Source organism: Carcharodon carcharias, chromosome 1 (genome assembly GCF_017639515.1).
Source record: "Carcharodon carcharias isolate sCarCar2 chromosome 1, sCarCar2.pri, whole genome shotgun sequence".
In the NCBI taxonomy this organism is placed as follows: domain Eukaryota; kingdom Metazoa; phylum Chordata; class Chondrichthyes; order Lamniformes; family Lamnidae; genus Carcharodon; species Carcharodon carcharias.
The window spans coordinates 215,785,566-215,798,766 of NC_054467.1; the positions used below are offsets into that span (position 1 = coordinate 215,785,566).

At 39.7% G+C, this 13,201-nt stretch overlaps 1 protein-coding gene across 5 annotated transcripts in view; it reads right to left on the reverse strand.

The window, feature by feature from the left end:
• Positions 1-13,201, reverse strand: part of LOC121280757 (WD repeat-containing protein 7) — a 767,874-nt gene that overhangs the window by 484,703 nt on the left and 269,970 nt on the right. For all 5 annotated transcript variants that reach the window (XM_041192924.1, XM_041192931.1, XM_041192938.1 and 2 more), the window contains one exon: positions 9,156-9,279. In XM_041192924.1, coding sequence (XP_041048858.1) covers positions 9,156-9,279 — 124 coding nt within the window. The remainder of the gene's footprint in view (positions 1-9,155; positions 9,280-13,201) is intronic.

Genomic DNA, 13,201 nt, shown 5'->3' on the forward strand with positions numbered 1-13,201 from the left:
TAGTCTCTCCTACTAATGGAAACATCTTCCCCACGTCCACTCTATCCAGGCCTTTCAGTATTCTGTAAGTTTCAATCAGATCCCCCCTCATCCTTCTAAACTCCATCGAGTATGGACCCAGAGTCCTCAAACGTACCTCATATGTTAAGCCTTTCATTCCTGGGATCATTCTCGTGAACTTCCTCTGGACCCTCTCCAGGGTCAGCACATCCTTCCTGAGATACGGGGCCCAAAATTGCTCACAATATTCTAAACGTGGTCTGACCAGAGCCTTATAAAGCCTCATCAGCACATCCCTGCTTTTATATTCTAGTCCTCTTGAAATAAATGGCAACATTGCATTTGCCTTCCTAACTACCAACTCAACCTGCAAGTTAACCTTAAGAGAATCCTGGACTAGGACTCCCAAGTCCCTTTGCACTCCAGATTTCTGAATTCTATCCCCATTTAGAAAATAGTCCATGCCTCTATTCTTCCTACCAAAGTGCATGACCTCACACTTGCCCACATTGTATTCCATCTGCCACTTATTTGCCCATTCTCCTAACCTGTCCAAATCCTTCTGCAGCCTCCCCACCTCCTCAATACTACCTGTCCCTCACCTATCTTTGTATCATCTGCAAACTTAGCCAGAATGCCCTCAGTTCCTTCATCTAGATCATTAATGTAAAGTGAAAAGTTGTGGTCCCAACATTGACTCCTGCAGAGCTCCACTAGTCACCGGCCGCCATCCTGCACTTTTGGGCGCTCACTTTTGCCTTTGTCTTTTCGATGTGGTTCTTGAAGGTGAGGCCTCTGTCAAAGGTGACTCCTAAGTAGATAGGGTGCTCGCAATGTGTCAGCGTTGCTCTACACCAAGTTACTTTAAGCTGGCATTTGGCTTCATGGTTTCAGAGGTGGAATGCACCAACTTGCATCTTTGGTGGGTTTGCGCGAAGGCGGTTTTCTTCATAGTAGGATGTTAGTCCCTCCAAGGCCTCAAAGTGTTTTCTCTACGGTGTTAAAATCAGTGCTTTGGGCAGTGACACATAAGTCATCAGCATATATAAAACAGTGCGTGACACCGTCTATAGGTTGGTCATTCGTGTAGATGTTGTACAGCAACATTTAAGTAAACAGCCATTAATTTTGTCTTTTTATCATTTTATCCCCCTTTGGCCCTATTGCTGCTTTTTTTTTAAATGTTTGTACACTCTGTCCCTTCCTGTCACACTCTGGGTACCATTACCTGAATAGTTGTTCTGCAATGCTGCCACATGCTATTGCTTTGTAAGCCTACATATCCCTTTCCAGGACCCTCCCCCCTCTATATTTAATTTAAATCCCTCACTACAGCCCTAGTTATTTGATTCGCCAGGACACTGGTCCCAGCATGGTTCAAGTGAAGCCTGTCCTACTGTCCTTCTACCCCAGTGCTGGTGCCAGTGCCCCATGAACTGAAACTGAGCTGAATGGGCCAAAATTTGGCAGATGGAGTTTAACATGGATAAGTGAGAGGTTATCTATTTTGGTCAGAAGAATAAAAAGGTGACTTATTATTTAAATGGAGAGAAACTTCAGAATGCTTCAGTGCAGAAGGATCTGGGTGTCCTTGTGCATGAATCGCTGAAAGCTAGTGTGCAGGTACAGCAGGTAATAAGGAAGGCAAATGGAATTATGGCATTTATTGCTAAAGGAATAGAGTATAAAAATAGGGAAGTGTTGTTGCAACTGTCCAAGGCACTGGTGAGACCGCACCTGGAGTACTGTGCACAGTTTTGGTCCCTTTGCTTGAGGAAGGATATAGTTGCATTGGAGGTGGTTCAGAGGAGGTTCACTAGATTGACTCCAGAGATGCGGGGCTTGTCTTATGAGGAGGAAAGATTGATCAGCTTAGGTCTATACTCCCTAGAGTTTAGAAGGATGAGAGGAGATCTAATTGAGGTATATAAGATGCTAAGGGGGATGGACAAAGTAGACGTGGAGTGGATGTTTCCCCTTGTGGGGTATTCTAGAAAGAGAGGCCATTGTTTTAGGCTAAGAGGTGGTAGATTTAAATCAGAGATGAGGAGGAATTACTTTTCTCAAAGGGTTGTGAATCTGTGGAATTCACTACCTCAGAATACAGTAGATGCTGGGATGCTGAATAAATTTAAGGAGGTGATAGACAGATTTTTAATTAGTAACGGGTTGAAAGGTTATGGGGAGAAGGCGGGAAACTGGAGTTGAGGCCAAAATGAGGTCAGCCATGATCGTATTGAATGGCGGGGCAGGCTCGAGGGGCTGAATTGCCTACTCCTGCTCCTAGTTCTTACGTTCTCATGTTCCTCAGCTTGGATCTGAAGTTCCTTGAGCTGCAAACACTTGGTACAGATGTGATCGCTCTGGATCACCTTGGTGTCTAGCAGTTCCCACATGCTACAGTAGCAACATGTCACCCATCCTGCCATCGCTCTCGTATTTTATTTAATTCATTAATTAATTACTCTACTATCCCTGCTCTTTGCACTTGAAGAATCCCCCACTCTTTGCACTTTATTGTAATTAATTCTTTTACACACCAGTATCAGTCTTATACTTAACAAGCTATTTTAAAGAAAGAGAAATTAAGGACTAGAGACCTAAATACAAACTGAAGACCTTAATTTTACTTTAAAGACGAGAAATACTCACCAATCCTACTTACCAATCAGATGCTCTCCCCTCTCTTTTTTTTAAATGAAGCCTCCACACTCTCTCCACTCATCTTCAAATTGAAGCCTCCACACTCTCCTCACTTGTTTTTAAAATTAAGTTTCCACACTCTCCCCGCTCATTTTTTTTCAAATGAACTCTCCACACTCTCCCCACTCATTTCTTTTTAAATGAAGTCTCCTCACTCTCCCCACTGTTGCTTTAAAATGAAGTCTTAACACTCTCCTCGCTCATTTTAAACAAGTTCAACAAGGATATTAATTAAACTTAAAGCTTTGAGGATTTAGAGTAATAATTCCTGATAATGCATAAGAAACTAACTTAACAATCGTAAACGGCTGGTCATTGGAGAATTAATTTCAGATTGAAGAGGAAAAAAATGTGACTACCCTTGACATCAAGGCAGCATTTGACCGAGAGTGGCATCAAGGGGCTCTAGCAGAACTGGAGTCAATGGGAATCAGGGGAAAACTCTCCTCTGGTTGGAGTCATTCCTAGCACAAAGAAAGATGGTTGTGGCTGTCAGAGGTCAATCATCTCAGTTCTAGGACATCCCTGCAGGAGTTCCTCAGGGTAGTGTCTTCAGCCCAACCATCTTCTGCTGCTTCATCAATGACCTTCCTTCCATCATAAGCTCAGAAGTGGGGATGTTCACTGCTGATTGCACAATGTTCAGCACTATTCACAACTCCTCAGATACTGAAGCAGTTCATGTTCAAATGCAGCAAGACCTAGGCAATACCTTGGGTTGACAAGTGGCAAGTAACATTCGTGCCACACATATGCCAAGCAATGATCATCTCCAACAAGAGAGAATCTAGTCATTGCCCCTTGACATTCAATGGCATTACTATCGCTGAATGCCCCACTGTCAACATCCTGGGGGTTACCATTGACCAGAAACTGAACTGGACAAGCCATATAAATACTGTGGCTACACAGCAAGTCAGAGGCAAGGTATCCTGTGGCGAGTAACTCAACTCCCTGACTCCCCAAAGCTTGTCCACCATCTACATGGCATTAAGTTAAGAGTGTGATGGAATAGTCCCCACTTGCCTGGATGAGTGCAGCCCCAACAACACTCAAGAAGCTTGACACCATACAGGACAAAACAGCCCGCTTGATTGGCAACCCATCTACAATTTTTAACTCCCTCCACCACCGACGCACAATAGCAACATTGTGTACCACCTACAAGATGCACTGCAGGAACTCAACAAGCCTCCTTGGGCAGCATCTTCCAAACCCATGACTACCAACAAGAAGGACAAAGACAGTAGGCGCAACAACTGGAAGTTCCCCACCAAGTCACTCACCATCCTGACTTGGAAATATATTGCCGTTCCTTCACTATCGCAGGGTCAAAATTCTCTAATTCCCTTCCTAACAGTATTGTGGGTGGACCTACACCACATGAAGGACAGCTATTCAAGAAGGCACCTTCTCAAAGGCAAAAAGGGTTGGGCAATAAATGCTGACCCAGTCAGAGAAGCCCACATCCCATGAATGAATACAAAACAATATGGAGCAAAGGAATTGGACAAGGGCAACTCAAATGATCACATTTGTAAAATCTGGAAGAACAATGACCAAAGAAATTTAATACAGTGAAATGTTCTATAAAGGAACAAAACACAGATGACACATAATCACTTGAATAATTCCCTGGAGTCTTAACAGAATCAACAAGGAAGACGTCCAACCAATTCAGTGCAGCAACCAACAAAGCCAATATACATTGCCATAACAATAGAATACAAGCCGGAGGAGTAATAATGAAATGCTACATTGGCTTTTGTCAGAGGATATCTTGAATGCTGTGTCCAATTCTGGCCACCAAGAAACAAGAGAAACATTTTAAAATTAGAGGCAGTAAAGCTGCACCAGTGATCTTTAGTATTAGGTACAAGTTTTCAAGAATGAATGAGAAAAAATGGACTCTGCAGCCAAAAAGGTGTCCGAATGGTGATCTTATACAATGGACATATGTAAGATTGTTGTAAATATAGAAAAAGCTAGCCCAGAATATCACTTAAAATTAAACTATGAGAGTAGAAAGAGGGAACATGGGTTCAGGCTTATAAAAATTAACTTTAGCACTAAGATCAAGAAAATTCTTCACTGAGTAATCATGCAGAATGAATTTCCAGAAAGAATCACTTAAGACTGTAATCAGAGGGGAAGAAACAATGTTAAGATTCTGTCATTGGAGGGGAAGAAACAATATTAGAATCTTTTCCATGGACCTCATGCCCTTCCTCAATTTTAATTATTTTATGATTTTGTAACATGGAATCAAGTCCCCAAGAAGGTGGTAGGATTTAGGTGATTCAATATATTTTTGAAAAGGAATTAGATTAGTATCTGCTAAAAACAGGACTGGGAGTATGACATGATCCAGCTTCACCCAACTCCTCCCCAGCACCTCACCACCTCCCTCTGACCCCCCACCACAGAAAATCGGAGAAGGGAATTAGATTTTTTTAAGTCGGATGTTGCGAGAGAAAAATCTATGACAGAATAATTCTACTTGGCTTCTGGTTAGAACAAGTTTGATAGGCTGAATGACTTTCTTGCCCTGGATTCAACATTTCACGTAACAGTGGTCAATGCAACACATCATCTTATTTCTCCTTCAACTCATCAACTAGATAGGGAAGAAGGGGAAAAAAAATCAGGCGAAACTATCAGCTTGACCCAGTTGGTAGCATGAGTCAAAATTATGAGTTTGAGCTCGAATTCAAGGCTTGAACTCATAATCTAGGCTAATACTTGATCATATTATTGTAACGCAGTCCTTGAAATAAGACATTAGAGTGAAGCCCTGCCTGCTTAATCCAGTGGTTTTAATGGATGCAGAAGATTCTGTTGCACTATTCACAGAAAAACAAGGAGTTCTCCTTGTATCCTGGACAGTGTTTGTTCCTCGATCAGCACCACCAAAAACAGATTAATTGGACATTCACCGTATTTATTTGTGGGACGATGCTTTGTAAAATCAAACTGGTAGTGGCCCCACACAACAACAATGACTACTTTTCAAAAGATAATCGACTGCGCACAAATCTCAAAATATCTTGAGACACATGATAAGGCATATGACATAATGCATAGTGCATACAGAATACAAATCTCAACTCCAACGCTCCATGTCTATAAGGTGCAGTGTCCTAGTAATTTTATGGCCTACACAACAGTCATGAAATTATTTTAAATCTAACCAATTTTCTAGACAGCTGACAGTTCTTCATTTGGGATGCACAGCCAAAGGATGCAAAACCTTGGAAAATCTGCTGCATCATAATAAATGAAAGTGAAAAGTGAACACTTAAAAATGCACAATTTTTTCACCAAAATGTTAAGTGTATTGAATATTTTTTGTTATATCAAATCAATTAAGTTGTTGTTCAACTGACTGACTGCTGTCAAAAAATAATCACAACAGGCAGTAGGTTATTTCACTCTAGGGATGTAATAAATAATAACCTCATTCCTAATACAACACCATTAGCAGATTCATCAGTCTCACATTACACAGCACTTAGATGATGTACAATAGCAGCAAAATTATCTTTCCTGTTGTTTGACATTGTTTCTCACTCAATTACTACAAAAGCTACTGTCTCTAAGGAATTAAAACTAATCACAATAATTATCTGAAAATATAACTGAGCTATAAACAATTGGGCATATTTTTTCTGATTACTGGAATTTTAAAACCAGCAATCACAACTGGTTTTTCAATACAGAGAAGCAAAATAAATTAATAATGCACCTACAAATACAGCATAAAATAAAATGTTCTATATGATTGACTAATATGCAGTAATTATGTCAGGTCAACAGTAATAATTCCATTGCATATGACATTAGGTACGACGCAAAATACATATAAGGCTTACTTTAGTTCATGGATATGGTAAAAGAAAATGGATTCCAATTTAGCAGCTTTATATGGGCTTACACCCAAAATGTGTCACCTCTGAGTCACAAGGTTATAGGATCAAGCGAACTCCAGAAACTTGAGTATGTGATCTAGGCTGATACTGTCTAGTCTGCGACATCATTAAACCGAGGCACATCTGCCTTTTCTCACAGATGTAAAAGATTGTATGGTTCCTATTCTATTATCCCTGAATCACCTTCACTAAAACATTATCTGGTCATTCACCTCATTGCCATTGAGAGACTTTGCTGTGTGTAAATTGCTGCTTTTCTGTAGTTTATAATGGTGATTGTGCTTCATAATACTCACTGGCTGAGAAGCATATTTAGGCTGACCTGAGGTTGTGTAAGGTGCTAATATAAATGCAAGTTCTTTCTTCTCTCTTTAAAAACTCTGGAGGGTCTGCTTTGTAATTTCAGGTTTAGTTTTCCATAGATATAGACTTAGTAGCATATGTAGACCAGAACAGCCTGACATTAGTCTGTGGCAGCCGTAGTTCAGTTCAAAGTGCTCTTGCCTCTGAGTCAAGTGGTTCTGGGTTCAAGCCACACTCCAGAACATGAACATAAAATTCAAGACTAACATTCCTGTGTAGTACTGCGATGTCAGAGGGGCCAACTTTTGGATGAGAAGTAAACCGCGGCCTTGAGCCCTGTCAAAGTGGACAATTCCATGGCATAATTTTGAAGAACAGCAGGGAAGCTATCCTCAGAGTCCTGGCCAATCTTTCAATCAGCATCACAAAAAACAGATTATCTGGTCATTATCTCACTGGCTGTAAAGTGCTTTGCAATGCCCTGAGGTTGTGAAAGGCACTATTTAAATGCAAATCTTTTTTTTCTCTTATATGGACTTGGAAACTCATTCAGATTGTTAGAACAGCCTCTTCCCATTCCTACCTTCTTAAATGCTACAAAACTATCAACTGTTTTCAGATGACATCTGTAAGAAGTCTCACATTAAAGCGCTGCAAAATACAAGCAAAATAAAAGGCTAACAAAATAGCTGATTGATGTCATGGACACTGCCATTGAAAACCAATTTCTGGTAAGCAATAGGCCACCATCACAGCATCTAAATACATATTCAGTGATCCAGTTTTTCCCTCTGCTACCCAAACAGGGAACATTTCTAGGTAATAATCACTCTTTCCTGATATTGGTTCTGAACTTGCCTCTATGAGGTTCCACCTATGTTCCCAAATAAAAACAGAAATGCTGGAAATACTCAGCGGATCAGAAATCTAGGTTCTGGTGAAAGGTCATCAACCTCTCCACAGATGCTGCCTGACCTGCTGAGTATTTCCAGTACAAGAACAAAAACAGAATTACCTGGAAAAACTCAGCAGGTCTGGCAGCATTGGCGGAGAAGAAAAGAGTTGACGTTTCGAGTCCTCATGACCCTTCGACAGAACTTGAGTTCGAGTCCAAGAAAGAGTTGAAATATAAGCTGGTTTAAGGTGTGTGTGTGGGGGGGCGGAGAGAGAGAGAGAGAGAGAGAGGTGGAGGGGGGTGGTGTGGTTGTAGGGACAAACAAGCAGTGATAGAAGCAGATCATCAAAAGATGTCAACAACAATAGTACAAAAGAACACATAGGTGTTAAAGTTAAAGTTGGTGATATTATCTAAACGAATGTGCTAATTAAGAATGGATGGTAGGGCACTCAAGGTATAGCTCTAGTGGGGGTATTTCCAGTATTTTGCTTTCCTACCCATGTTCTTTGATTTGCAAATATAGCTCAACTTGAAACACTACTCTGGGTGAACCTTTTTTATTCTGTTGGTATCCTTTCCTTCATTCTAAAATTGAAGGGTCTGAATTTTTCTAACCTTTCTTTTACAATAGTTTATCTGGCCCTAGGAATCAGCCTCATGATTATTCAGCGCAAACTCTTCAGGGCTTGAATGTCTTCCTTGTGCCGACTGAATGCAGTAACGGTGCTCATCCCGAATCGTTTTGGCATGACTGCTTCAAACATAACTTCTTAAACATATGGTAATATTGTTTAGTAGATGCGCTTCGTTCAATCCTTAAAGTTACTTGCCTCATAGAAATCTAGCATTCTAGATTTTTAAAAATTACAAACTCTCCTTGTCTTATTCCTGAATTCAATTATACAGGTACTGTAAAGCCCTTCAAGAAAACCCTCGGGTCACTCGCTCAATGGCTATTTTTAATGTATAAGCCTTAACAATAGATAAACGTTGACAACATCATACAAAAGCTTACATTCTGTCTTCAAACATTCTGTCTTCACATTTGGTAATTTCTAGCAGAGGCTACTGGAGTAGGAGCTGTCTGATTTCTCCTTTCCATACCCAGAGGTACTACTACCAATTGTAGCATAACAGCTGCTAGCTCAGCTGAAATCATCCAACTTCATACTTTAGGAAACAAACCTGGTGTGATTCAGTGCAAGAACAGTCAATGTATTTAAAAACTAATCAATTAAACTAGTGAAGCCGATGTATTCTAAAATTATCACATTTTCTTAGTTTCAGCATCTTCCAATGAAGGAGACCAAGAAGATACTTACGTGACATAATGCTATCCACATACTGTGGCAGGTATGGTGACCACATGTCTATAGTTTCCTTTCGTCCTTCTTTCTCAATTCTACGAAGCTCTGCCAGCAGTAAGGCTTGAGCAGCTTCTCTCACCTTTCAAGAGAAGATAATTAAAATATATTCATTTGAGTGTGGAATGCTACATAAAAAGTATTAAGTAAAATTGAAACACTTAAAACATCATTAAATTTACATACTTTTGGAAGCATTTACAAATTTTAGAGGTTCAATTACAGATAAGAACATAAGAAATAGGAGCAGGAGTAGACCATTCGGCCCCTCAATCCTTCTGGGTTTGGTGTCACAAATAGGCCAGACTAGGTGTGGAGAGCAGGTTTTGCTCCCTAAAGGAAATGAACAAACTGGGGTTTTCATAATAATCCAGTAGTTCCATGGACACCTGTACTAATAGTATCCTTTATTCCAGATTTATTGAATTTAAAATCCCCAGCTGTTGTGGTGGTATTTAAACTCATGTCTCTGAATCATTAGTCCAGGCTTCTGAATTGCTAGCCCAGTAACATAGCCAGTACGCCTCAGTCCTCAGCACAGAGCTTTAGGAAGGGAATTCCAGACCTAAGACTGAGGCAGCTGAAGACATGGCCAGTGAAGTAAAGAATCTCAGGGATGCGCACTAGGTCAGAGTTGGAGGAATGCAGAGATCTCCAAAGGTTGCAGGCTAGTGGTAATATAGCTAGGGAGGGGCAAAGCCATGGAGGGAGTTGAAAACATAGAGGAAAATTTTAAAATAAAAGCATGGCCTGAGTGGGAGCCAATGTAGATCAGCAAGCACCAGGTGATATGTCAATAAAACTTGGCATGAGTTAAAATATGGGCAGCAGGGTTTTGAGTAAGGTCAAATTTACTAAGAGAACAAGGTGGGAAGCCAGCTAGGTGAGCACTGAAGTAGTCAACTCATGACATTACAAATGCACGGTTGAGTGTTGCAGCAGCAGATGAGCTGAGGCAGATGTGGAGACGGGTAGTACAAATAAATTGTTTCAAATATAGGAAATCTACCTTTCCCATGAGTGATTCATAGATTTTTTTAAAAATCTGGAACTGATATGAAGACTTCTATGTGATTAGCTTCATCTGTTCTCTCAAGGAATACAATGCTCATGTGAATCTTAATAATCTAACCAAGAATAACACAGACGATGATTTGAAGGAAGAGAATAGTGGATGGGGCAGGGAAGGATGTGTGAAATCCAATTGCTAATTGAACTATGAAAGAGCTTTTAAAATTAGTTGGGGAGGGATGGGTTTTCCTCAAACACCACAGAAGTAAAATTCATTTTTTTTTACATGTGTTACAACGTGAACCTTTGTAATGTTTATAAAAGCAGAAACTATTTTGTGTTCCAAGTTATTTATCAAAATGGTAAACTCCCAGCTGCCCTTCAGTCAAATCCTCATAGTATCTTTCTCACAAAGCTGCAAATTCAACAAAATTTCTGCCACAGCAGCAGAGGTGTGATGTCAAGGCTACCTACTCATTTATCAAACCTAAGTACCAAAAGCCATTTACTAGTCTCTACGAAAAGCTCTAAAACTGTAACAGTCAGCAACATGTTAGCTGGTAACCACACATTACAAATTCTGCCACTGTAACAGCCTCAAATAAACTTATTTCAATATAAAGCTGGAAATATCAAATTAGAATATTGTTACAACCTTTGTGGGGAAATCTTAAGCCAAATTTACCAAATGACATCCAAGAGAAGCTACCAACAAGATTTCACTTTTTGCAACTTGTACTTTAAGAAAAATCAGAACCAACAGAAATTAAACATAAATTAACAGACAAATAACACTTCAAATAAAAAGGGAAATTTTACTTTAAATAGTCAATAATGTTCATTTGGAGAGCCAGTGCAGACACAATGGGCCGAATGGCCTTCTTCTGTGCCGTTAAAATTTTGTGATTCTGTGATACAACAAAACTACATCTAATACAATCACAAGCACCTGCAGCATTCCCTGCACAAATGTGACATCACAGTTTTTCCAACTTGGCCTCCAATATGTTGGATCTCTCACTTTTCTCACTCAATGGATTTGGTTCCCCAGAGGAAGTCAACACCTGAGCAGCACACTCTTGCGAAACCTCCTTAGCTAGGTTTGTGACACCCTTGATAGCATAAATTCCCCAGAGACTCCTTTAGCTGACTTTTAATAAACCTTGTTAAATGGTCCGGTCAGCTCTGGCAAAACTGAAGCATAGCAGTGGAATTCTCCAATTCACAATCCCTGCTCTAACCTGGTATTCAGTTTTCTGTCCCATTTAACTGTATTACACACACAGCTCCTTGTAAACATGCCTTCTCTGTTCTTCCCCTGCTGTAGCTTCTTTGTATCTGACCACATGGTATCTGTATTTTAACTTCTTTCCTGTTTATTGCTGAAAAGCTTTTCACCTTGCATTCGTCAGGACAAATGCAAGAATGCCAAATTTCTTAAATGACTAATATATAAATGCAAATCTTGGTGATGACTGTTGGCAGGCTATTCATCTGTAGGGGCACCACAACTAATTTGTGACACACACACATGTACACAACTTCAATCAGAAACACTGGTCAGTTTACCCAACCCTCCAATATCTACCCCCCTCTAATTTCAGCCTCTTTAATATCCCTGATTTTAGCAGTTCCACCATTGGCGACCATGTCTTCAGTTACAAAGACCCTAAGCTCTGGAATTCACTTCATAAACTGTTGATTACACATTAATTATGTTTAATCTATGCAGGTGGTGAGTATTAACTGGGGATTCACTTGTGCCCCTATAGATAAATACAGGCTAAAACTGTGGCTTCACCAAATGTCTTTCTAGAATTAAAAAACTCTCTTTTTTACTTTCCTCGATTAAGACGCTTATTAACAAGTACTTCTTTGACCAAGGTTTAGGCAATCTGTCCTAATATTTCCTTCTGTGGTTCGATGTCATATTTTACTGTATTATGCCTTGAGATGTTTTATTATGTTAAAGGTGCTATATAAATATAAGTTGCTGTTAGTAGGACATGGAATGTCTGAACAGAATCCAGGTAGGTTTCAATGGGAAGTGAATAAACTAAGAAATAATAAATTATTGAAAAGGATATGAGTAAAAAGAAAGGTGCAAGGACATATAGGTCACATCTTTCAGAGAGCCAGTGCAGGTACAAATGGTCTTGTGTATTGTAAAATTCTATTACTACAAAAGGTGTGAGAATGTGGATGTGAAGTGACAATAACCAAGCCATTGTGCCAATTAATAATTTTAATAATAGGCTTATGAAAACAAAATGAAGTACTTCTGTAAGTTTGCAAATGTTAGGGATCTCCTCCATTAATCTTATAGTTTGCAATCCACTCATATACTTCTCAACACTAGGATGGGATGGAGATCACCTCCTAAACATTTGAAAAGAAAAACATTTTAAGAGTGCATATTTTTGCTTCATTCTCATTTAGTTGGTAGCCCTTTCAGTGACCTATCCAATTAGAGGTGGAACAGTCGCCTCCTATGATTCTACGTAACTCTTTCAGGAAAGAAGTGGAATGGCTCATTGTGCGGGACTGCACCACCATATAGAAGAGGCAAACTATTAAGCAATGATGGAATGGCTTGAAACTTGGGTTTAAAAAGACTAAAGATTGTAGGAGGGATAAAAAATGGTAACCAGGCCAAAGAAATCAATTTGAGGGCCCAAGAAAGAATGATTTGGACTAAGAGATTGTGTAATGGACCTCTATCACAACACTTGAGACTGAGTGCATGGTATATGGAAAAACTGACCCCATTGTAGAATCTATATTGCATTTAAATTCCAAGGACTATGCTGCATAAAATAATCCCGGGATAAGTATTCATTCGTTCTTATTATTCATTCGTTCGTCCACCAGCAACACAATGAACATCATGTCCCATGCAACATTTGATGAAGTTAGTCACATCCACCCAGTATAAACTTCAATTCCATTGGGTCTGAAACAGTGCTATGAAATCTAGAATTTACTTTCTCATA